The 25,175-nt window shown below is 29.5% G+C and overlaps 1 protein-coding gene and 1 long non-coding RNA gene across 5 annotated transcripts; both read right to left on the bottom strand.

Moving 5' to 3' along the window:
* Positions 1-1,008: 1,008 nt before the first annotated feature.
* On the bottom strand, positions 1,009-5,003 carry LOC123908642. Of its 4 annotated transcripts, none has more exons than XR_006809654.1 (8): positions 4,422-5,003; positions 4,288-4,334; positions 4,052-4,100; positions 3,608-3,662; positions 3,462-3,529; positions 2,560-2,658; positions 1,831-1,905; positions 1,009-1,344 (listed from the first exon to the last, which is right to left on the bottom strand). It is a non-coding gene; the product is annotated as an uncharacterized LOC123908642 (long non-coding RNA). The 4 variants fall into 4 exon arrangements; XR_006809652.1 differs by having other exon boundaries at positions 1,009-1,335; positions 4,422-5,002; XR_006809653.1 differs by having other exon boundaries at positions 1,009-1,318; positions 4,422-5,002.
* Positions 5,004-10,041: 5,038 nt separating this feature from the next.
* On the bottom strand, positions 10,042-13,773 carry LOC123911440 (transcription factor PRE5-like). The gene is made up of 2 exons (XM_045962853.1): positions 13,450-13,773; positions 10,042-10,470 (listed from the first exon to the last, which is right to left on the bottom strand). The coding sequence occupies exons 1-2, from the start codon at positions 13,570-13,572 to the stop codon at positions 10,315-10,317; spliced, it is 279 nt and encodes a 92-aa protein (XP_045818809.1). The 5' UTR covers positions 13,573-13,773; the 3' UTR covers positions 10,042-10,314.
* Between the last annotated feature and the right edge of the window lie 11,402 nt (positions 13,774-25,175).

The raw sequence follows: 25,175 nt of genomic DNA, 5'->3' as shown, positions 1-25,175 counted from the left end.
AGTTTTGGTTATGCAACATTGTTCAAGATTGATTGATGGTAGTTATGACTTCAATACCTTTGGAAGCATACTTGTGTGTTTGTGATGATTAGTTGTTATTTGCCTCAATTGTGAAATTGAATGAATTCTTAGAATCAATGAATAAGTGTAGACTTTGTTGTAAATGAAGTAAAGTCACAATTTCTTGTGGATTTCTTTTACCTGGTTTTGTTCTGTGCAAGACTGGTTTATGGGTCCAAGTCTTATGTGATTTGTTCTCTCAGTTCGATTAGAATGTTGTGAGTATGGATATAACCTCTTGAGTAGCAGATTGGTTATAATGCTCATGGTTTTTGTTGCTTACTAGTAATTTGTTTGTGTCACTGCTACTATAATTTTGGCTGCTCAATTTGGTAAAGACTTTTTGGAAGTCAACATGTTACCTTCTCCTGATTTGCCTGTGTTGATATCCTGGTTTGGTTTCACAGTGTTAAATGTCTATAATTGGGTTATTTGAATCAAGCTATGGATTGAGTCTGAGATTGGAATGTCATCTATGCAATTTTATGATTCTTGCTTGCTCAAAGTAAATGTGGAGATGGTTAAAGTGGATTGTTGCTTAAAGTGGAATGTCATCTATGAAAGCTTTGGATGTAGTAATCGGTTCTCTGGATGTTCATATGTGGGAGTTCCTTTTGCTGTTTTGGAGTTGGTAATCTATCATCATGATTAGTTTACTGCTACAGTTTGAAATTGTTTGGATTTGGTTTGGTGGAGCATTGCTTAAACCTATACTATATGGAGGAATTACTTGGATTTTAGTAGCACAAGGCACTGTCAGTGTTGTTGGCCTTTGTAGTTTACTAGTTAGGGCACCCGTGCAACGCACGGGGACACAAATACCTTATATGATTAAATAATGACATAAGATTTTTTAAATATAACAATTAGACAAATGTTAATTAACACAATACAACCATATAATAAGAAAAATGTAATAAAGGTTACATAAAATCATATAGCTCCCGTGCGTTTTTTAGAGATATAATCTTATGTCATTATTTATGCTAAAACTTTGATTATATTACTCTGTTGTATTATAAAGATCGAATTTGTAAGTGAAAATTAATGTAATTAGATGAGATTGAACCATTTTATCATTAAAATTGGAATTCTTAAGTTGCAATCAATCTAACTTGGTAAGATTGAATCCATAATACATAGAAGTTAGAATTAATAAATTGTAGTTAGTCTAATTAAGTGAGAAATATTGAAAGCTTGATATTGAAAGTTATTCCCATATTTCCCTTTAGCTTGTATCCACTTTAACCAATAGATCCTGAAAGACATCAACAACTGTTGAACCTCGCAAAAGTTTTAGAAACAAAATCAGATTGACAAATTTACAAAGTAAAAGGAAACATTAAATTAGGCACAATGAGTCTGAAATTTTGCAAGTTTCAGATCAATGCTTATACGATTGAATCCAAATTTCAAAATACATAAACATGATCGTGACTAAAATAATTAAAAGAATGGTATCTTGGGAAAAAGATAAAATGAATATGGTAGTCATTGTAAACTTAAGGAGCTGATTCAAAATGAGACTATGGCTTCAACGCATCTAATCTAACCCGGAGCATGGAGTTAAAGTAGACAAACCATTCAAATATTATAAATTATTATTCAAGCAGATTCAAACGCATGTTTGAAATTAGAAATATCAATCAATTTCTATATAACACTATACAACTTCACATGTAACACATTGAACTGGAAAATTAAAACTTTAAATTAAAACACATAGAAGCTATATATAAGTTGTGTTTAAGACATAGTAAATAAGCTTACTTAATATAATAATCATGAGGCATGAAAACTTCATTTAGAGGACCAAAGTAGCCAATAGTCTACAAATCTTTTGGCCTGCAAAGTGCAAATAGATTATTACAGTTGATTTCATACAGGTTATGCAAAAATATAAATAAATCATTAAAAAAAATATGAAGAAGAAGACACCATTTTTATAAATACCTGAAAGTTGGTGATGTAAAAGCTAACAAATTATCTATTTTCACTAATTCTTTCACTAATCCTACATAAACATGGTGTCTTCTTAAAATGCCTTCTTCTTTGAATCCAAGACAAAACTCTACATCTCGTACTATCCGTTCTTTTATGTGTGCATAATATATAGTATGAAGTATAAAACAAACAACCAAACAATGATAAGATGTGCCTGCATCTTTTTTAGTTCATTCAAAAAATTGAAACACCCCATATAATAATCACAGAAAAAATGACAATTCTTCATCCACTTCATAATTATACTATTCAATCATATAAATAGCAAAGTCTCATTGCAACTCAAGCCTGTCACACAATGTCATATTAGACCCAACACCAAAGAACATATTCAATATTAAAATATATGAACAATTTAGCACTACCCTGTTTTCTCGGAGTTCAGATTTTCTTTTTCTTCCCATTATAGGATGGTGATAATAAAAAACTAAATATATAGAGCCTCTCATCATCTAAAATATGCAGGCATAAATAAATCATGTACACTGTACAGACCTGAATAACATTTATAATTTGCTTGGTTGCCCATCCAAATAAACTTGTGCCAATTAGGAAAGAGACCAGTGTTATCTTTTGTAAATTACTTGATAAAACCTGAAAATAGAAACAATTAAGAAACTAAGATGATCGGAAGAAACCATCTAACTATCATAGAGTAGTAAAGCAAATCCCTTTTTGCCATTAAAGAGAAGAGTCCGTTTATTCTTTACCGAAACCTAAGAAGCATAAAACAGGTAAAACTATATTGTCATATTGTCTCTCTAGACTTTCCTCTTGAACTCCTTACTTGTGTCATTAGCTTTGTGCATACAAACAACAACAGTAGACAACTACATGTTAGGATGATTAGGTGTCCCTCTAAAGGTTAATCCACGATGTAGGTTAAGTGATAAAATAAATATCAGTTCTGAACAGAAAATCACAATGAGCAATAAAAATGAGTCTTAAGGCATTCTATAAATATCAGTTATGGTTACTTGCTAGTGGAATCCAAAGCATTATGGTAGTGTTACTAACACAAACTTTTGAAGTTCTGACATATGGTAAGTAGTTAGATGAGTGACCATTGTAATGTATTCAATTGAATGTTGGTGATCCTAAAGAGCTTTGTGTAAATTTTTTGTCCCTTGGCTTATCCATCAATAATCAAAACAACTATTATAACATGATCATGATCTTTCAAAAAAATAGTACATGAAATACAGTAGAAGCTAATAATCACAACATCTCATTCGACAAAAAAGCCTAACCTAACAATTTTTTTTAACAGCACTAACCTAACAAATTGCAAATTCAACAAAAAATAGATAGAATGCCTACAATCACAGCCACTATGAGCATAAGTTATCCACCGTGAACAGTGAATCAGGAAGTAATGAAAACAGAGGAAAGCTTACCATCCTTTCTGCCGAATGCATTCTTGCACCCTTCACATTTGCAGCTAATGGAGCAAACAACACCCCCCCTTTAAAAGAAAACTACCATAAGTAATTCATATTATAACTGAAAGTGGAGGTGTACATCATATAATAAGAATCAGTACCTGATAGCATTCACAATATTTCTTTAGGCAGCTTGATTTCTTGCGGTTGCACCCTCTTTTATGGCGTGCCAAAAAAGAATATCACACAGATTAATACATATCATGAAATTTACAGATATGATTTCATATAAAAGCACAAAAAAAAGACCACAAAGTCATCCATTTTTCATATTGAGACATTTCATCAAACATTTTGAGTGCTCACTTTCACAATAAAAAATTAAATCTATCTAATCAGTAGTTTTCAAATACAATAAAGCTATGTATCTAACCAACTCTCACTAAAGTAAGGAATTCAAAGAATGACGATAAATCTTTCTATCTAATCAAAATAAAAGTCATTAAAAGTATCACAATATAATTGATGAAGTTATACTGTGACGGAGGCATCACATTGAAGAAATTGTAGAAATATAGTAAATAGCTATAGCTGTGAAAATATACCTTTAAACCCCATTTCTCTTCAAAGCAGCAATGAAACCTAGAGGAGAACCTGAAAGTAAGAAAAAATGAGAGATAAATGCAAAAATCAGAAATAAAAATTGAAATCGAAAAACAAATTAAGTAAATAATAAAATAGTGTGAAATCAAATTAAGTAAAGAGCAATGGTGAAAACACAGAAAACATTAAACAGAACAATGGTGAAACCCATGAAATCCAAAGCCAAGAAAAACAATACATGTGTGTTGTGCTTCATCGATCTTTGTCATTGCTGCTTTTGTGAATCTGAACAAACAATAACATTACAAAAACATAAAATCAGAATATGAATGAAATCATGAAATAAGGAAGGATTGAGAAGCAAGTTAAAACCTTTCTACTTTACAAAGTTGAAGAAGTCACACTCTAATTTGTTATTCGATCTATCATGCTCTTTTCCTTTTATGTGAAGCTGAGAAGGAGGCGAGAGGGGTTTCAAGAAAACTGAAAGAAGAGAGAGCGAGAGATCTGAAGAGGGAATAACTGAAATGAAACCCATGAATTTGAAATTTGAAATTGATTCCACAAAAAAACTGTGTCTGATGTAGAGTTTTTCACCAAAATGGTGTTTTTGGGAAGGTGTAAAAGAAAAGAAAATAATGTCTTAGTCAAAAGAAGTAAACCAACCTGATTAAAGAAAAGGACGGGTCAACATATTGTCTCCAAGACAGCTGTTTTTTGTTTGGCCTCAAAGCTTTTCCTCTAGACGGACTGGGCTTTGCTGGGCCGGATAGCATTGGACTGTCATTTGTTGGCCCATTTCGTAAAGAAACTGAAGGAGGGAATAACATTTCAAAATTTGGCCAAAAGCAGTATGTTTTTTGTCTGTTTGTCCAGCTCAATTTCGCTCTGCAGCTCTGTGAGAAGGACACGTGGCAAAAATTACCTTATAGCTGTGTTCAATGTGTGTAGTTAGAATGATGAGTGGTTTATTGGAGTTGCATACCATTGATAATTCCCTGTTTTGGAATGGTTGCTGATACTATCCTCCTGCAAGTTTGATTTGCTCACATCAGAATTTGTGAAGGTTTGACTTTTGAGGCTATTGGTGCAAATTCAAACAAAGCACTTTCATTGGAGAACTACATGTAATTCAAACTCAAATTGGAAAACTTTCCAATGTTGAGTTTGAGGGAGGCTGTTAAGAATATAGATAGTTAGTTAATCAACTAGAGTTAGTTGATAGGTTACCAAGTTAGTTAGGAGGTTAGAAAGTTAGTTAGGGAGTTAGTTACTCCAAATAGTCCTATAAATAAGCTACTCCATTGTACATTTTAATTCATTCTTTTATCAATCTATATTCATTCAATATGAATTTCTATGAGTATCTTCCTCATGAATACTCTTATGCACTCTATCTTGCCGACATCTATGATCTTTATCCATTCGATTCCATGATTCATAACAGTTAATTTGTGTTTGCGTTTTATATACTCTATTATTTTAAATGAATAAATATCACCTTTTAAGGTTTTTTTTCATTTAAAAAACTTAGTTAATTTTAAAGATAAATTTAATTTTAAAGATAAATAACACCATATTAATATCTTTCAAATCCAAAACTTTAGTTAAATAAAAAAAAATAAAAATCGCAGAAAGGAAGAAATAAGAAAACTTTCCATTGAACTTATTATCCGACAAAAATGCGATTCACCCTTTCATATTTAAAATTTCATATGTTTTTTTGAAAATGAGATAAATTACTAAGAAGTGTACTTTTATATTTACAAAAATTTAGTATATTAAAATGTACATTGAACTGTACTTTTTTTTTTGACGAAATTGACCTGTACTTATTAAATGCACAAAATTTAGTATATAATTTTTTTTGGGGATATTCACTTCAAAATTCATGTTGGGGATGGGGGAATTTTTTTTTTTGAAAAAAATACCCATCAGTGTAAGTGTAAGCCTAATTATTTGGGTCATTCAACCGTTATATCACAGGAGTTTATACCCCATTTAAAATGATTACATTGCTAATTATGTCTTGTCAAATTTAAATGGGGTTCGAACAGAAGATATTTCCTCAATCTTGGAAGCTTTGTATTCTAAAAAGTTGGGCCATTTGGGCCTTGACATGTTTTTTCTAATATAGTTGATGTTTTCTCTCCCGACCCCCCGCCTTTCGTTTATACCCTCAAAAATCTTATTTTGCCCCTTGCGGTTTGAAAAAATTTGGCCAACTTATTTCGGATTCTACGAACCGGAATTTTTAAACATGGAAAAAAATTCGGTTTATATAAACCGAAATAACATAAATGTTAAGAAAAGAAGAAAGTTTATGTGAAACTTGGTGTAAAGATACCTGTGGTAAATTTAGTATATCTCTCTGAATATAAGTCGTATGCTAATGATTTTTAATATAGTGTAAAGAAGATAAAATTTACTACAAGATTGACACCGGAATTGTTATATTTCATTAAGTATAGTATGAGAAAATCTACCTACAAGTTCGAGAAAAGTTTCTGCAAAAATTGTTGTAGAGATACCTGTGGTAAATTTAGCATATCTCTCTGAATATAAGTCGTATGCTAATGATTTTTAATATAGTGTAAAGAAGATAAAATTTACTACAAGATTGACACCGGAATTGTTATATTTCATTAAGTATAGTATGAGAAAATCTACCTATAAGTTCGAGAAAAGTTTCTGCAAAAATTGTTGTAGAGATACCTGGGATAAATTTAGCATAGCTCTCTGAATATAAGTCGTATGCTAATTATTTTTAATCTAGTGTAAAGAAGACAAGATTTACTACATGATTGACACCGGACTTGTTAAATTTCATTAAGTATAGTATGAGAAAATCTACCTACAAGTTTGAGAAAAGTTTCTGCTCTGTTTTTGTACCAGTACCCATTATTTGGTCAAACTGAACCAATTGGATAGTTAACCCTCAAAACAAAAATTATATTTGTATTCTTGACACCCTAAGCTTTCCAACGAGTGGTCGTTTACTCAAATCGGACATCGTTTAGTATTTCAAATAAATTGTGGAAGTTGAGGGTCTCATGCAGAATTTATGCAGGAAATCTGGAAAAAAAAATTTGGAACACAATATTTCGGTTTATATTAACCGAAATTTTTTAGCATGACAAAAAAATTTGGTTCGTAACAACCCAAGGACAAAAATGGAAATTCAGGGGTAGAAAAGAAAGGCGGGGGTCTGGAGAGAAAACATCAATATAGTTATAGTTAGTTGTTCCAAAGTTTCTCAATCCAATTTTTAAATTATTAGAGATTCTCCAAAATTGAGAGACTAATAATTGTTAATATCATTTTAAGAACATTCAAAAACTTCCTAAATTTCCTTAAAATTTATCTTATATATGATAGATTTAGTAAAAATTTCATTACAATCATTAAACAAAAATCTTAGGCCAAAAATTTCATTTCATTGATCGTTCTTATGCTAATATGTATACTTGTTATTGTAATATCTGAATCGCCTCGATTTCAAACGTTTTGTCAAACATGTAATAACAGGTTCTCTAGTCGAGTTCATAATTTATGTGGAGCACCGGAAGATGAAGTTCCACGGTCTCCACCAAGTGTCGACCGGCCAAGAATCTATCAAAACAGTGGTCAGAACAACATATTCAACAAGAAAATCAGTCAGTTTTCAAAAAAAAAAAAAAACAAGGAAACCAGCCAAGAATCAATCAGAACAACATTCAAGTTTGGGAATTGAAGAATCTTAGTAAAGACGATGTTGCAAGCATGGATTCAACAAGTTCTTCTGCAAAGGGTAAGAAGGAAGAAAACACGAGTTTTGTATATAACTTTGTGTCAAAAGCCCTCACAAACTAGGAAAATGGTCACAACAATTAATTGTGACAGAATTATTGTCATATAATAATCAACTACAAATATCTTTCTTTTTCTTTAATTTAAATAAAAATCATCAGGATTTTGACTGACACACATATGTGGTCGTTTTGGCAACCACAAATCACTAGATTTAAAAATAAAATCATTTGGTGATAAATCTCCAGATTTTTAATGAAGAAATTTAAAAACCTTAAAATATTTTAAAATGGAAAAAAAAAACTCAAATTTATTTTTTTTAAAAAATTTAAATCATTTATAAAAATAAAAAACAATTTTGAATTAGAAAAAAGATATTTTTTTAAAAAAATAAAATAGTAGAGAGAAGATAGAGGATGATAAAAGGGGGTCAAGTTTTTCTGCTAATTAGCTTAACTTTGGGGCAAACACCCAACTTGCATATATATGCAAGACTCAACCACTCATCATATCCTCTGTCAAAAAAAAAAAAAAATACCACTCATCATATCCCGTTACTAAAACGACTAGTGTGAATTTTTTATTTACTTTTGGTGCCTCCACTAGTGTGAATTTGCAATTAGAGGTGGGAACAGGCCAGGCCGGCCTACATGGCCTTAAGGCCTAGCCTACATAGGCTCAGGCCAGGCCAGCCTATTTCTTTAAATAGAGCAGGTCAATGTTTTTTTATAAGCCTATTTAGCTAAAAAGGCCAGGTCGCAGGCCATTAAAAAAGCCTTTGAGGCCTACTAGGCCGGCCTATTTAAGTTAACATGAATAATATTTTTATTACGATTATTATTTATATATTAAAATTTATACTTTGATTAAATTATAAATCTATTAACTTTTTAAGTAATTTAAGTTTATTAATCTACATTAGTTTTTAACATATATAAATGTATTATTATAAACTAGAATTGAAATATGATGACATATATAGTCAAATTCTCTAAAATATCAAATGGAACATTATTTTATTAGTTCATAAGTATATTTCAAAATAAATATAATTATTTATTTAAATATGTTCATATGAAATAGGCTTTTAAACAGGCTAACAGGTCACATCAGACTTTCAAAAGGCCAGGCTCAGGCCTAGAATTTAAGCCTATGATAGGCCACAGGCCAGGCTCAGACCTTCGATTTTTTGACAGGCCAGGCTCAGGCTTAGCAAAGCCTAGCTCGGCCTAGCCTATTCCCACCTCTATTTGCAATTGAATAAGTAATAAAAAAAATAATGCAATATTCTTCTTCATTGAAAATTAACTTGTTCTTTAAAAATAAATAAATTATTAAACGATTAAATTAATTGAATAATATTTTATAAACTATCTCATTATAAAACTAATTAAATTTAGTTCAGATTAATTAGCTCATTCAAAATCGGAAGGAGTTTATTTTTGTATAATAAATATTTATTTATATTTTAAATCACCAAATGCGATTTTTTAGCTCATTCAAAATCGGAAGGAGTTTATTTTTGTATTTTTTTTTTAAATAGCATAATACAAAAGGGTACCAGAAGTACATCCCGCCACACTGATCAAACTTTAAAAACATGCAAGAAGACACACCAAAAGCTAAACATGACCCACCACCGCAAGAAGATCCAAAGGAGTACCCATCTAAGGGAGGGGCAAGGATCAGCCACCAAGAACGACAAACACAGGAGGCCTCAAATCAATCAGACCTCACATGCCTAACACCTCGACAGACTCTACCAGTTCTAGCAATAGAAAGAGTGCATACTCCACTTGTAAAAGGAACGGTAGGAACCAGGGTTTTTATCTATGAATCATTTCCAAGATGAAAGTTTCACCTTATTCACTAGGCACTCAACATAAAAAGTCTCTTCCGAGAAAAGACGTCATTTCAGGAGTTCTAGATAGTCTACACAATAGTTTGTCAAATTAATATATCAACTTCAATCTGTTTTTCCTACTCATACCAAAGTCTAAGAAAACCTCAAAACATCCTAGAATACTACGAGGAGAAATCCACTCAACATCCGACCACCTAAAAATAACATACTAGACAAGTAAGATTACAACAAACAAAATTTAGTTTTACTTTGCCATTTTTTTAGCATGTAACCCCCAAAAAATATTTCCCCAATTAAGTTTCAATGTTGAAGTCAGCTACAAAAAAAAAAAGTTATTGAAGTACACGGTGCTAATTTTAACCTTAATTAATAAATTTAACAACAAATACATTTTTGCCATCTATAAATGAGGCACATGGATAAATAGCCCATATAATAGCTACACAAAGTCCTTAATTAAAATTACAAAAGCTTCATAAAATATCCGCCAATTAAAATTACGTACACACCTCAAACTACACATACACTCTACCTAGCCCACCTAATAATTAAAATAAAGTACACTCTTATAAATATAATATATATATTTCTCTTCATAATTAAAATTAGAGATTATTGATTAATTAAGCTTCTGATAATATTAGCTTCTGGACTATCAGCATCAATTGTGACCAATAACTGAGACAATCTTTCACTTAAATCATCAACCTCTCTGTGTAAGCTTCTGATGTAATTACAAGTCTCTTGTAGGACCTTAGATGCTGATACCTACACAATAAAATTTAAATTAGTTAATATCTCAATTACTTACTATGAGAGTCATTTTCTTTCTTCTATTTATATACTATATGATATATATAATGTCCTTTGTTCAAAGGACCATTGCTCATAAATGTGATGAACCGTACCAATTACTCCTTCCATATATATATGAATAAATTTCACTACTAAAATATGTATATTAGTAAGTTTTTTTTTCTTTCAATAGGGTAATATATAGGGTTTTATTTTGTAGTTAAACTTATATATGAACAAGAATTGATGTTTTTGTATAGAATTAATCCTTTTTTTTTTGGTAGGATAAAATATTTTTTATTTAATTGACATATAAAATGAAATAATAAATTAAATTTGTATAATTTTTGTTTACATATGTAGTCAATTAAATCATGCCATATAATTATAAATATTTTAAAACAAAACTAAGGCTCAAAAAACTAGTGCAAGCTAAAGAAGAAAAAGTTAAAAATAATCTAATATATAAATATGACACTATGATATAATTTGATAAATATACATGTAAAAAGTATATTGTCAATACATAAGATTTAATCTCTAAAATATATCTTTCTAAATGGAAAATAGAAAAGATTCCATTCGTACTACTTGTACTACAAAATCATATTCAGAAACCACATAGAAACTACAAAATCATTTTCAGAAACCATGCACATATAGAAGTCTTGTTTCACCGATTAGTACACATTAACCACAACACTGTTACACTGCGGTTTCCATTTTTACCTTTTAAATCTTTTCCTTTCTGGGGTCCTGCATTATACTTTTATTATTATCCTACAATATTATCAATGCACGAAAAGTATTTTTTTTATTTTATTTCCTGAAATGAAATTTAAGGTACGGTGATTATGTCCAGTCTAAAGTAGAAAAAATTAAGTTAAAAGAAAACTTATGAAAATTTGAAAATATTTATATTTACTTAATTTATTTTAAAGGCATAGTAGAACTCGAATTTGAGAATTCTAAAATTCAAATTTAATAATATTATATTTTTTTAAGTTACCATATGATATATTATAAAAAATTTATGTATCATTGTTAATGATCATTAATATTCATAGTCAGAAATTGAACTTCTACCACCTGCTTACGAGGTTTAAATTTTTTACCATTTAAACCAATTTATTATTTACTAGCGGGTCAGACAGTGTCTAACTTATGTCAACAAAAAAAATGTCTTTATGGTGAGTTTGTTAATAAAAGATTTGCTGCTTAAAAAAAACGTGTTTTATGTTAGGGTAGTTTGTTAATAAAAGATTATTATTGCTACTAAAAAAAATTCAAGATTATCCTTGGTATTATGAAAAGTTCATACCAAAACTCATATACTCTCCTTATATATAGTATAGATATATGATAACATTATTTTGTTTTATTACATTAATATTTAGAATATACCTATGACGTCCAAAAAACGTTACTCTACATTATTTTTCATTATTCATATTTCAAAACTACATATACATACATGTATGAGTCGGTGTGATTGGTAACAGTTTGCTCCTATAGCCATCGTAAGTTTGACCAGGACGTTGTCTGGTTGACCAAATTGTTAGATATACTCTAATAATCTTTTTGGTTTAAAAAAAAAAAAAAGATATACTCTAATAAATAATTTACACATTTTAATATATATAACGGTTTAAATATTTTCGTAATGTGTTTTCTAACAAGTATATAATTTTTTTTTTATCCTTATACGAAATGGTAAGCACTTCACCAAAAATATTGAAGTGATAAACATCACTTAATACCATACATATAATTATGAAATTTTAAATTTGAATATGGATAAAAATTGAAGTGGTAAGCAATTTGCCTGAAAAATAAACTCATTTCTTCTCGTGGTGTCTTTAAGGGAATCTAGTTTGGTAGTGGTATGTCTCCTTCTTTCTTTATATTTTTATATTTATATTTTGGTGGAGTGTACTTCTGGTATTTCTTATTTTTTTGAACTTTCTTTTGTACCGTTATATATATATATATATATATATATATATATATATATATATATATATATATATATATATATATAACTTCATCTTTTACTTATACTTATATACTATAGTCCAGAAATATGTAACCCACTCTTTAAATTTTTGAAGCATGTCCTGACTTTGATTAACTATGAGACTCAACTCATTATAAAATTTTAATGATAAAAAATGTCCACTAGCTAGTATGAGTAATTTTCAGATTATATATATCCATTGACCATTTACTATTATTATGATATGACTCTCATGTGCTACACGAGCTAGCCATATCCTATTAAGTTAATTATACTTAGCTTCTTCCTAGACCTTCCCTTTCAAAACTTGGTTCGAGATGTGTCTAATTTTTTTCAATTAATTTGAACTAGTTGCTGCAGCTAATTAACTAAGCTATACTTAAACAATATAATAAATTAATATATATTTTGTTGAACTATTTTGTTATAATATATATGAACAATATACACCAGTATGTATTATAATTGGAACATGTAAATACAATTTATTGGTATGCTAAGAGGCATTGAGAAAGACTTTTAAATAGGAAGTTTAGGTTTAATTTCACAAACTAACATAATCACTAACTGCTTAAATATGAAAATGGTTCTTATATTTTAATTTTAGTCCTTGTAAATGTTTTATTTTATTTTATTTTAGTCTCAGTAAATATATAACATTTTGTTTTTGGTCCTTGTTGTTTTTTTTGGCCGGTCTTTATAGAATGGATTCATATTTGTAATTGGTCTATGTAAAATATTTGATTTTAGTCCTTTAAATAAAAATTAACATAAATATTACAAGGAGTAAATTTAACATATATATGAAAATATTTTGCAAGGTTTAAAGAAAAATATCAATGACCAAAAACAAAAAAAAATATATATTTTTACAATGACAGAAATTAAAACTCTTGATATTTGCGGGGACCATTTTCATAGGGAGTTTGAAATACCTTGTCCGAACGTCTATGACGAATCTCAGGAACAAGCTGACGCAACTTGGAAACAAGTTCAATGATTTGGTCATCAGAAATTCTTGAAGAAGAAGATTGTTGCCTTGACCTTCTGCTAGACATAATATATACCTAGATGTTGGTGTAAGCTACGGTTCTATTTATAAGTTTATAAAATAAAGAAAGTAACAAAAATTAATTGGCTTATTTGGTTGGAAATTAACAAACAAAAGACAAGCTATATAGTGGAGAAAATGAGAGGAAGAAGATATAGGTAGGGGAATGGTAGGAATAGAGTTTAAATAAAAGTTATAGGTATGAATGAAGAAATGGAGAAAGTGATAAGAGAGATATAAAGGGAGAGAAAGGGACCATAAATGAAGGAAGAGATAGAGAGTACAATTACGTAGGGTCTGTTTGGTTCGAGGTAGATGAAGGAGAAGGGGAGGTGAGAGGGTAATCTTGACCAGAAATTGATTCTTTTTATTAAATTTTTTTAAAAAAAAAAAAACGTTTTTTATTCTTGAAAAAAAAATTAAAATTAAAAAGAAATTTTTCAAATTGGTAAAGCGAATATTTGTTTTTTTTTTCAAAAATAAAAAACATTTTTTTTTATAAAAAATGATTTAATAAAAATATATCTTTTTTTTGTCAAGATTACCCCCTCGCTTCCCCCTCGCCTCCTCTCCATCTACCTCAAACCAAACCTATGTTGGGTTTGCAGAAAACAATTGCATTGGGAAAGTAGTGCCGTAGGTTTGTTGCCACTAAGTAAAATTGAGAGAGGAGTCTAAAATATTGATCTAGTAACAATGAAGCTAATTTTTTTTTTATGGAAAAGGATAGAGTGATCTTTAGATTACTTGTTAAAAAAGGAAATATAGACTTGAAAAGTGGTATATTTAATCTTGGTTAAATATGTTTTTAGTGCATATATTTTGTCTTATAGTTAAGAATAGTCCATACTTCTTATTTATGGTAAAAAAATATCCCACTTTTTTTTCCGTCAGCAATTTTAGTCTCTGTCGCAATGTTTTGAAAACCGGACCGGACCGGCCGGTCCGACCGGTTCGACCACGAACCGGTGCCCTCGGCGGTCCGGTCGACTAGCAAGAACCGCTAGTCAGTGGAACCGGTCAAAAACCGGTGTGAACCGGTATGAACCGGTGTGAACCGGTGTGAACCGGTGAACCGGAAAACCGGCCGGTTTTTCTCTCACTTAAAAAAAAAAAAAAAAAAACTGATTTTTTAATTAAAAAAAACGATGGATTGAAATTGAAAGGTTAAAAAATCAAAAATCTTTCCTTTCCAACCATAGACTCAAACACGTGAAAAAATTATATGAACGGTTCAATATAAACGGTTCAATAACGGTTGAACCGATCCGACCGGTTGACCCTTGAACCAGTTGTCACAACGGTTCGACCTCCGGTCCGGTTCTTAAAACATTGCTCTGTTGTCATATTTTTCCTCGTCAGCAAACAGAACTACCATGTAGACATGCCATTAGTGACACATATTGCCACAGAATTAATATTTTAAAAGAAAAAAAATGATTTTTATCTTCTTCCCTCCCCTTGTTTTTTTTTTATCTTCATCATATGTTTATAGATTCATCCAACAAATCCAACGAAATAAAAATTCATAGAAGAAGAAAAAAATTCAACAACAACAACCCATTGCTCTCATTTCTCTCATGAAAACCTAGTGGCTTGCATTAGTTTTCATTAAAAGGCAAATGTTTGTTGTTATATGTTATTAGTTTTTAGGGTTTTAAATTTAGAAAATATTATTATTATTATTATTATTATTATTATTTCTTTGATATGTCTATTAGTTTAACTCAATTAGTAGGGATATTGCATTATATATGTAAGGGTCGGGGTTCGAACTATAAATACTCTATTTATCTACCTTAAAAGTATAACTTTTAGTCACTAAACTACTTGACAAAAGAAATATTTCTTTGATATAATTTACCAATTAAGTCTTTATATAAAGAACAAACGAGTATCAGATTTGTTAAAATTAAAGCGTCACAAAAAAATTTGCAAAATTTATATTTTAAAATTAAAAAAAAAATCTAATATTACAAGTGGCGTTATCATACTTAAGGTTAATCTAGTGGCTAAAGACGATAAATATCAATTTAGTACTTCATCCATCCCAAAACTTTAATCCTTTTGCAGTTTTGTACGAAGATTAAGAAATGATAAAAAATGATAGGTAAAGTTATTTTTACCATTACTTTATTAAGAAAGAGAAAATATGTTTAATTAATGTTTTAACTTTAGTAAGAGTACAAATGGTAAAATATCATTAAATGTGTATTGGTTTCTTAAAATGAATAAAGTTTTGGGACAAAACTTAAAAGTTAAGAAAACTAAAGATTTAGAACGAATGGAGTATCTAACCATCATAATTGGTGTTCGAGACCGTTTACATGTTTGTGCAGGGTGTAACTATGTTTTCACGATTTTTTTTTTCTTATTGTATCTGAAAATTTTCGCAGTCTCATTTTGACTGGTTAAAAATAAAACACTATTTTTTTTTTCTATAAGAAAAAATTGGAGAGAGAATTCTTCTTTTGTATATGTTCCCAAATTGGGGTTTAATTTGATGTGCGGTAAGATGAGTTTGTCATGTTTTTAAGCTAACAAAGTGGGCCTTTATGTACATGTCTCTATTAACAGGACCATGTGATCATTATAGGAAACTGATCCTCTACAATTAAGGGTGTTAATTATAAAATTTCCTCTACTAATCACATAACTCCACGTAATTAATTGTACCCTAAACACTAGTACCTCCCTTCATGATTCATCGCTCCAATGTTTCTGGCTAGTGAATCATAAAACTAAACACTACTCAAGATTGTCGACATGGCATGCAACTATTAGTCAACACTTAAGTCATGAATTTAAAATTTGGTATGTTAACCGGTACCCCCGGAATACTGGTTAAGAAAATCAAAAAAGAAAATTTTGAATAGAAAATAACATTTTTTAAAACTTTTGAGGAGTTACTACACATGTTCCAAATTACTATTTTTGTTTTCTTAATCAGTGTCTCGAGAACACTGTTTAGCATTTTCCTTTAAAATTAAAATATGAATTTAGTCTGCGATTAAAAATTTAATTTAGTGATTTTAGTGCTTTTATTTTTTGACAGGATTTTAGTGCTTGTAAGTTTTCTTTTTCTGTATGAGTTTAATTTTTGAAAATTTAAAAATTGTTGGTTTTAATCTCAAATGTCAAACCCAGTATAAATAACTACTTATATGATATGATAAGTTGAGGGTAGACGAAAAAAATAACTACACATATGCTAAAGATACATTAAATATTCTTCTTAAAAATTGTACATACAATTTTTCAAAAATTAAATTATTGTATTTTTATTTTACATTTAGATTGTATAATATATGCTTTTAAGGCACACGTTAGCAAGACTTCTATAATAATATTCAAAAATAAAATTTAAATATAATAATATATTTAAAGGAAGTGACTTAGATCTCAATGAAACCGATGCTTCATTATGATTTTAATGTCTTTAATTAGCATGACCATTTTATTAAATCACCATCTTAATTTAGCTAATTAAGCTAAGTAAAATTCAAGAAAACAACAAGTTTAAGGTGTTTAGTTAATTTTTTTAAAACAAAAAGTGTTTAATTAATTATGTTATGATGAAGAGTTTGATTTAAGAGCAAGCAAGTGAATCTAAAAAGGGGAGCACTCATGGCAATTTCCATGCCACTTATTTAATTATTGCCCTTAATTTTTGTTAAGGCCGGGACACAACTACGTGAGCAATTAAGGACCAATTTATCTTGGAAATGGATTTGATGTAGTCGAATGATCTAGACCGTTGATGAAAACTTATGTGATTGTCAACATATGCCTAACACCAAATTGAGTGAGAACTAATATAATTTTTTATATATGCCTCTTCAAAAAAAAAAAAATTGAGATATGTCTTTTAATTTATTTTAAATATTGTTTTTTAGGTTTTTTTTATTTATAAATAACTATTATTAGATGAGTGCATAAACTGGTCTGAGCTTAAGAATAAAGGAGTTGGAGGTTTCTAAAACTTTAGGATGAATTATATTCAGAGATAAATTAACAATATGTTGTTCGTATGTTATTAATTCACATGTCATTATTTTTTGCTAGTTACCGTGATTTTTATCATATCTCATTTTTATATTTACACTATTTTGTTGAGTGAAATGAGTTAAATTTATTATCGTAAAAAAATATTATATATTAAACTATTATAAAAAGAAAATCAATAGTAAACCTGAAGTTAGGACTTTAATTGTTTCACTCGAAAATAAATCCTGAATATAAATTTTGAATTCCGAGATTATTATCAAATCTTAACCTAACGACTACTAATATATGTCTTTTGATTATGACTATAAAGAAATAAACAACTTTCTAGTTTCATTGAATAAAACATATATCTGGACCATAATGATTTAAATACTCCCTTTGATTTAATTATTTTTTGCTTATATTCAGAACCAAATTTGTATTAATTAACTACATGAAATCAGATATTTTGACAACACGAAATCATGACCCCGATATTTTCATGTACGGTGTGTCACACATGTTATTTCCTTAAGGCGAATTTAATTGTTTCACTCTAAAATAAACCTTAAATATAGATTTTGAATTCCGAGAATATTATCAAATCTTAACCTAACGATTACATTATACCCTTTGATTCTGAATATAAACAAAGAAACAACTTTTTATGTTCACTAAATTAAATTAATATATATCTGGGCCATAATGGCTTAAATACTCTATTTGATCTAGTTGTTTTTTTTGCTTATATTCAGAAACAGAATAGTATTAACTACATGAAATCAGATATCTCGACAACACGAAATCTTGACCCCAATATTTTCATGTACGGTGTGTCACATGTTATTTCCTTAAGGTCATCACATGCAATTTCCATTGTTCAAACGACATGCCACGTGTCATGTTATGAGACCCATGCTAGTACCTATATAATGAAGGAAAAGGGTTTCCAAAATCAAGCAGAGATTGGAAACTTCACGTTATTATGAAACATTACCACGTGCATATAAAATTTAGAGACCCCTCATGTAAAATTGAGGGGACCTATAATGTCTTTACTCTTTTGTATCTATTTTACACAAAACGTAATATTTTTGCTAACAACCGGCAATTAGGATTTATTCTTATATTTAGCTCACTAACTCTTGATTGATCATGTATACTTAGCCAAACTCAATCAACTTCAAATATGATCCTCCACACTCAAAATTATATTTAATCAAATTGGGCCATAGAAATTAAAAATGTCGCAATCAAATAATATCTCATGTAGGAAGCTAACTCGATACATACATTAAAGAAAAATATAATTGAGATAAGGTGAATTGTCCATCTATTTATTGATTAGCAACCTCTCTCCACATGATAGGGTGGAAATATGTTGATTTTGTTTTAAATATATTTTTGGTTCTACAAATATTACATTTTTTCTTTAATTAGTATGGTAAGTAAAAAAAAATTAAACCTTGCAAATACAAATGTTGGTTTTGATTATTGTTAGTCTTTTAGTCTATTTAGAATTTGTTGATGTTTAAATTAGTCCTTAGTAAGCTAGGACATCGCATTATACGTGTAAGAGTTGGTGTTCGAACTCCGGACATTCTACTTATAATTTTATAGCCACTAGGTTATTTGACAAAAAAAAGTCTAATAAGAACCAATTCCAAATTTAGTTTTTTATTTCAACTAAAAAGTATTTTAGGGATTAAGATTAAAAAGGAAAAAACATTTGCAATGATTAAAAATATTTTTTTATAGAGACTAAAAATAAAAATAAGAAGTGATATATTTTGTAACCTAAAATATTTTAGGATAGTAAGAACTATTATTTTGTTTGTTATTTTTAAAATTTAGATAGAGTCTAACTTAATTCTATAAAACCATCTTAAAAAATAAAATTTGTCTCTATTTATAAACTCAGAGATTACTAAAACGATTATTAATCATACAACAAATTAAATGATAAGAATTGGGGTCATATGTGAAAGTGTCACGCGCTGTCAAGTTAGTTCCTGAATGAAGGAAAACTTAAAATTATTAGGGTTACTTCTGAAACAACAAATTATTATGAGGATGCGAAGGTGCTAGTGGAAGTTGGGAATCATTGGAGTGTTGAGCATTGGACTTTGGAAGCTCCTACCATATGTGTTTGAAGAAGAAATACTTTTGAATCCCTAGAGCTAGTTGAAGGTGGAGTTGTTCATCTTGGAGACGGGAAAGCTTGTAAGGTTCAAGGTATGAGTGAGTTTCTTTTAACACGATGCGAAGTATTTTCTTGAACTTTGATGCATAGATAGCAGGTAGATACATGTTAGATAGTTCTACTATTATTGGTTATGCATCGGTTACTAGTGGTGATTCTCATGTTTTAGTTAAGTTGTGGATCTTCGGGTGGGTACTTGTTAGTGACATGAGTTTAGTTGGACTAGTGAAACAAGGTTTACTAGGTGATGTAACTAAACTAAAATTGTTGGAGTCTAACAATGGCATGAAGGTGTTTTCAGAGCAGTTTGAAGTTGTTCAGGTGGCACATGGGCATCGATTGACATGGAAGTTGTACCATAAATTTTCAGCAAGGTTTCGAGATGAAATTATTGGGATGACTTGGTTCCAAGTGAAGAAAATTCTTAGGATGGTTTAGTTCCAAGTGAAGAAAATTCTTGGGATGGTTAAGTTCCAAGTGTAGTGTACTCTTTATGGTGGAGTATGATAATTTAATTTGTCGGTATTGACAATGAGAATTATGATTGTCGGTGAAGACAATGATTGTCGGTATAGACAATGGAAGCAGAAGATAATGATTGTCGGTGTAGACAATGAAGATTGAAAACTATTACAATCAAGGTGGATATTGTTGGGGTTGATTGCAATGTAAGTCTCACATTGTTAATGAAGGAAAAAAGAGTGGAGGAGTTCAATGCTATATAAAGAGACCTCAAGTTCCTTGTTTCAACACACCAAGCAATAGCACTGGTAAACACTTTAAGTTTATATTTATGTCGTTTTTCTTTTCTCTTATGTTCTTGTTTAAGAGTATTTGAGATGTAGTTCAAATATTTACTTTAGAGAGTGTGGGTGTACAGTGTACTGGGGCATGGGGTGGTTGAGAGTGAAGTCTATGTGTTGTAACAACTTTCACATAGTGTTTATTCTCTGGTTATCGGTTTAGACAACGGCCGGTTTTTTCTTCGGTTTGGAGTTTCGACGTTATATTATATTATTGTGTTGTTGATTGCATTTTTTTATTTTCTCTATGCCTGTTTTTCCCAGTAATTCTCAAGGTTAGTTTTGTAATAAAACATAACACTTTAGGGTTTTTAATAAAAAAATAAGTTTCTTTAGTTTGTGTGTTTTTCTCAATGTGTTACTGATAAAATGCACCGGAGGAAGTACTCTATTTTCATTACACACATATCAGATATGTGTTTGGAAACTAAGCATATTCTACACGCGGTAGAGCAACACACCGGTCACCTTCTCTTATCACTTTTTTTTCGCACCGACCGCCTTCTCTCTCGTCGGTGATGTTGGCGTCCCTCTCTCTCCCTCTCTCCCTCTCTCTCTCTCTCTCTCAGGCCCGAGCTCTCACCGGGAATGGGAAGCTGAAGCTCGATGGTGAAGGCAACGAATCGAACATCTCTTTTATGCAATTAGGGAACACATAAGGTGGGTTCTCTCCTCCAGCAAAATTTTCTCCATATACATTAGTCATGAATCAAAACCCTATAATTATATGCTTAAGAGGACCAAGACTCTTACCACTTGAACCGATTCATTATTCATACCTATAAATTATTTGGAAGTACTACTAGTAAAATGTTTCTATTTTATGGTCAAAAAGGGCTAACTAAACCTGACATATGACACTATAGTTTTCTTATCTACGAACCCGACAGGAAGTTGGAAGTTAGAATTCTGTTGGAAGTCATGATGATACAAAAAATCAAAGTCTAAAAGTAAATATGGAAAAAATTTAAAACAACTTTACAAATCTTTTCCCTCGTCTCCTCTTAGTAATGCATGCGTATAGTTCCGTAATTCAGTTACTTTATTTTGAAGGGAACGCAACTTTTTTTAGTTCAAACCCAATCAAAAGTGTAATTAGTTAATTAGCGCCACGCTTAAGTGCTTTTGATCATTTTATAAACCTAATTATATGGTGATTTCGTAATTAAAAATAAGGGTTTTGTTAACGAGTATTTCCGAAACACTCTTTAAACACCTCAAATAATAAATTTTTATAAAATTTTTATGAAAATATCTGAAGTCAGAACATTATAAATTCAAATATTTTAACATTTTAAATAAATAATTTCTTTAAATAGAATGCTTAAAAAGTATTGCGGGACACTTGTTAGTATTTTCATTAAAATAAAATATAAAATCATTTTTTCAATAGAAAAAGAAACACCGAACTCTTTGGCTTTTTAGTACTGACTACTACATGGGATATACATTCAAACTTTAATTTGGTCGGTTGGTCTAAGGAGTACAAACAGATTTCATGGAATTAAATAGTTGTATTTTTATTAGAGTGGAAAAATGCCTAATATATATAGTTTACACTAGATTGATGTTTAAAAATTTATTCAAAATTGATCTTAGAATTTTTTTTTTAAATTTTTTTATAATTCATCTAAGAAAGTCTCGATGGAGCTTTCTCACATTTGAATATTTAAGTGGTGCTCTACCTATACAATTTGGATTGACTCTTTCAAATTATTCTTTTAATAAAGAGAGATTGAAAAACACTGAATCTTTTGTGAGTTAGCCGTTTAATTTTTTTAGAAACCTATTATCATATAATTTTTCGAAAATTGCTTTTTAGACCCCCCCCTAATATTACTCCCACGCCCCCTGTTGATCATTTTACCCTTATAACAACTTCGGTGCATGCAAACCGAACTTACGTGGTTTCGTATCCTGCAAACCGAAGTCATATAAGACTACACTGGCTTCTTAAGCATATTCTTCACGGTAATACAGGCCCAACTTCATAATCTTGATATTATTCATTTTACCTCTTCCAAAAGATAGATATTACTCATTTTAAATGAGTTAAATATGCATTTTTAACTTCGCCTTTATTATAATATGTAATTAATTTATATACATATTGTATATATGTGTAAATATTTTTTACACCATTGAATCATTAAACCCAAACAAATTTTATCTCATTCCACCTAACAAACTTTTCTTAATTCATATACAACGTTAGTATAAATATTTTATTTTATTTTGTACAAAGATAAATATTCTTTTTTGGTAACAAGCTTCTAAATAAAATAAACTAACTAAACTCCAGCTAACAATATCTTGGAGTATTTGGATGATGAGAAATATCATTATTTTTAAAGATGAAGAAGATGTTCAATTCAAAAGGTTATGAATTGTATCAAGTCTATTTCGTGGTTTTGGTTTATTTGTAATTAAGGTTGGATAGAAATTTTTGTTTTGTTGTTGCAAATTGGTGGGAATAAGCCGTTGATGTGTTTATAAAAAGGTAAACATATTTGTAATTGTGTGCCCTCTATGATAGAGAAGGGTGATGGAAGAATTGTGTTTGGGGTGTGTTTTGTGGTATCATGTATCAATGCTTGTAAGGTTGAATTATGTGCTATCACTTGTCTGAAAGTTCTATCGTTGTTGGCAAATTGTTAATAAATAGAACTTGTGGTGGTTAAATTAGGAGTTTTGGTACAAATTGATAGTTCAAGGATGTCTTTAACTTTTTGTTAGCATGGGGTGTTCTTTGTATAATAGCTTAATGGTGTGATCTTTGTTTAGGCATCATGTCATGATGTATAAAGACTAAACCATCAATTTTGTCTTTGATTATGTATAACTTTTTTAAATAGATTTTTTTTATTGAAGGACTAATCTGAGTAAACTTTAACAGAGTCAGGAACTTTTTTCATTTTTACCTATTATTAAAAAAAAAATCTACCTTAATATACTTTATTAAATAAGGGTAGTTATGTCATTTACTAAATAGTATAACTTTCTTTCCTCTCACTTTCTATTCACTTTCTACTCATAATTATTCCTTCAACATTCTTTCCTTTTACTTTCTTTCCATCCACTTTCTCTTCTCATCCAAACAAAGCCTAACTTCGACCTGATTTTATTGTGTGACTTAGAGTATCCTTTTACTTCCATTAATAAAAATTTGATAATAAAAATTAAAAAATTAAAAGGAAAACACCAACAATCTCAAACCGGTTATTGATATAGTTAAGTTAGTTGAACAACAACACAAGAAATCAATATCCCTTGTAACACGTCAATAGCCTTTTAACTATTGACAGTGTGTCTTTCACTTTTTCCATAATCTACTTTTACTAAGCTAACTCTATATGCTTTTGTAATTTGGATCATTTGTCTGATTTTGGTGCTTTTGACTTGCTTGTTTCTATGCTTTACTTTTATCTGTGTATTGTTCCATCTTGCACACTTTTTGTTTGGTTATGATTATTTAATACTACCTCGTCCCATTTTATAAGAACCATTTTGACTAAATGCACTATTTATATGTATTGTATTGAACGTATTTTTCTAAAAGTATATAAATATAAATATTATCATATAATATCTTTTTTGATTTGTTTCGATAAGTATTTTCAAAACATCAAATTTTTATAATTTTTACTTATACATAATTAAAGATATTCGTAATCAAAATTATATCTTGACATACGTGCAATGGTCAATATGCTCTTATATTTTGAGGTGGAGGGAGTACATTCATTTTGTCTTTGAAAAAAAGGAAGACAAAAAAACTAACTCTTTAAAGAGCCAATCAAATCCACTAAATTTTCACTACAAGAATCTCTCTTTAACCTTGTGCAAGTCTCAAAGGAGTTAAATCGTCTGTTTGTTATAGATTTTTTTTAAATAGATTCTTGTAGTGTTACATAATTTTGAGTAAAAAAAAATTAACAAAGAATTTTTTAATAAAAGCTTTAAATAAAAATTTGGTTTAAATAGTTATTCTTAAAATGTTATTTTATGTATTTGATCATTTTATTGAAACTTTTTTTGGATATCAAAATTCTGAAAAATCATTTAATTTTGAAGCTATTTCAAATAGATTTTCATAAAAATCATTTTTGAAATACAACTTTTTCAAAAAATTGTGATTTTGAATATGTTTTGATCTTCAATAATGTGTGTTTATGTTATATGATGTCCAAATTAGTGTTTGAATTTAGAAAAAATGAATATAAAAAAACTTCTAATATTTTGAAAAACAATTTTAAAAAATTTATTTTCAAAAATATAAAGAAAAATCCATTTTCTTAAAGCTGAAACAAGCAGACCCAAAATTTCAAACATGGAATCTCTCCTAAATGATAAGTATCATTTCTTTTTCTCTTTTTTTTTTTTCCAATTTGTATTTATGAAATTTTATCATTAGTCACCAAAAATAGTGATGAGCTTAGAGGATACATATTGGTCGTTCCCTCAGATAAACCAATGATATTATGTCAGAGTGGGTTGGATATTTGCTAATGAAATAGTGTTCCTCAAAGTTGACATTGATCATTTGTCAACTACTCCCTCCGTTCCAAAATATAAAAACTAGTTGACCATTGCACGCACATCAATGCATAACTTTGA

This window comes from Trifolium pratense, linkage group LG2 (assembly GCF_020283565.1).
Source record: "Trifolium pratense cultivar HEN17-A07 linkage group LG2, ARS_RC_1.1, whole genome shotgun sequence".
Lineage (NCBI taxonomy): Eukaryota > Viridiplantae > Streptophyta > Magnoliopsida > Fabales > Fabaceae > Trifolium > Trifolium pratense.
The sequence above is the reverse complement of the archived record's forward strand: the minus strand, read 5'-3'. Positions and strand labels throughout refer to the sequence as shown.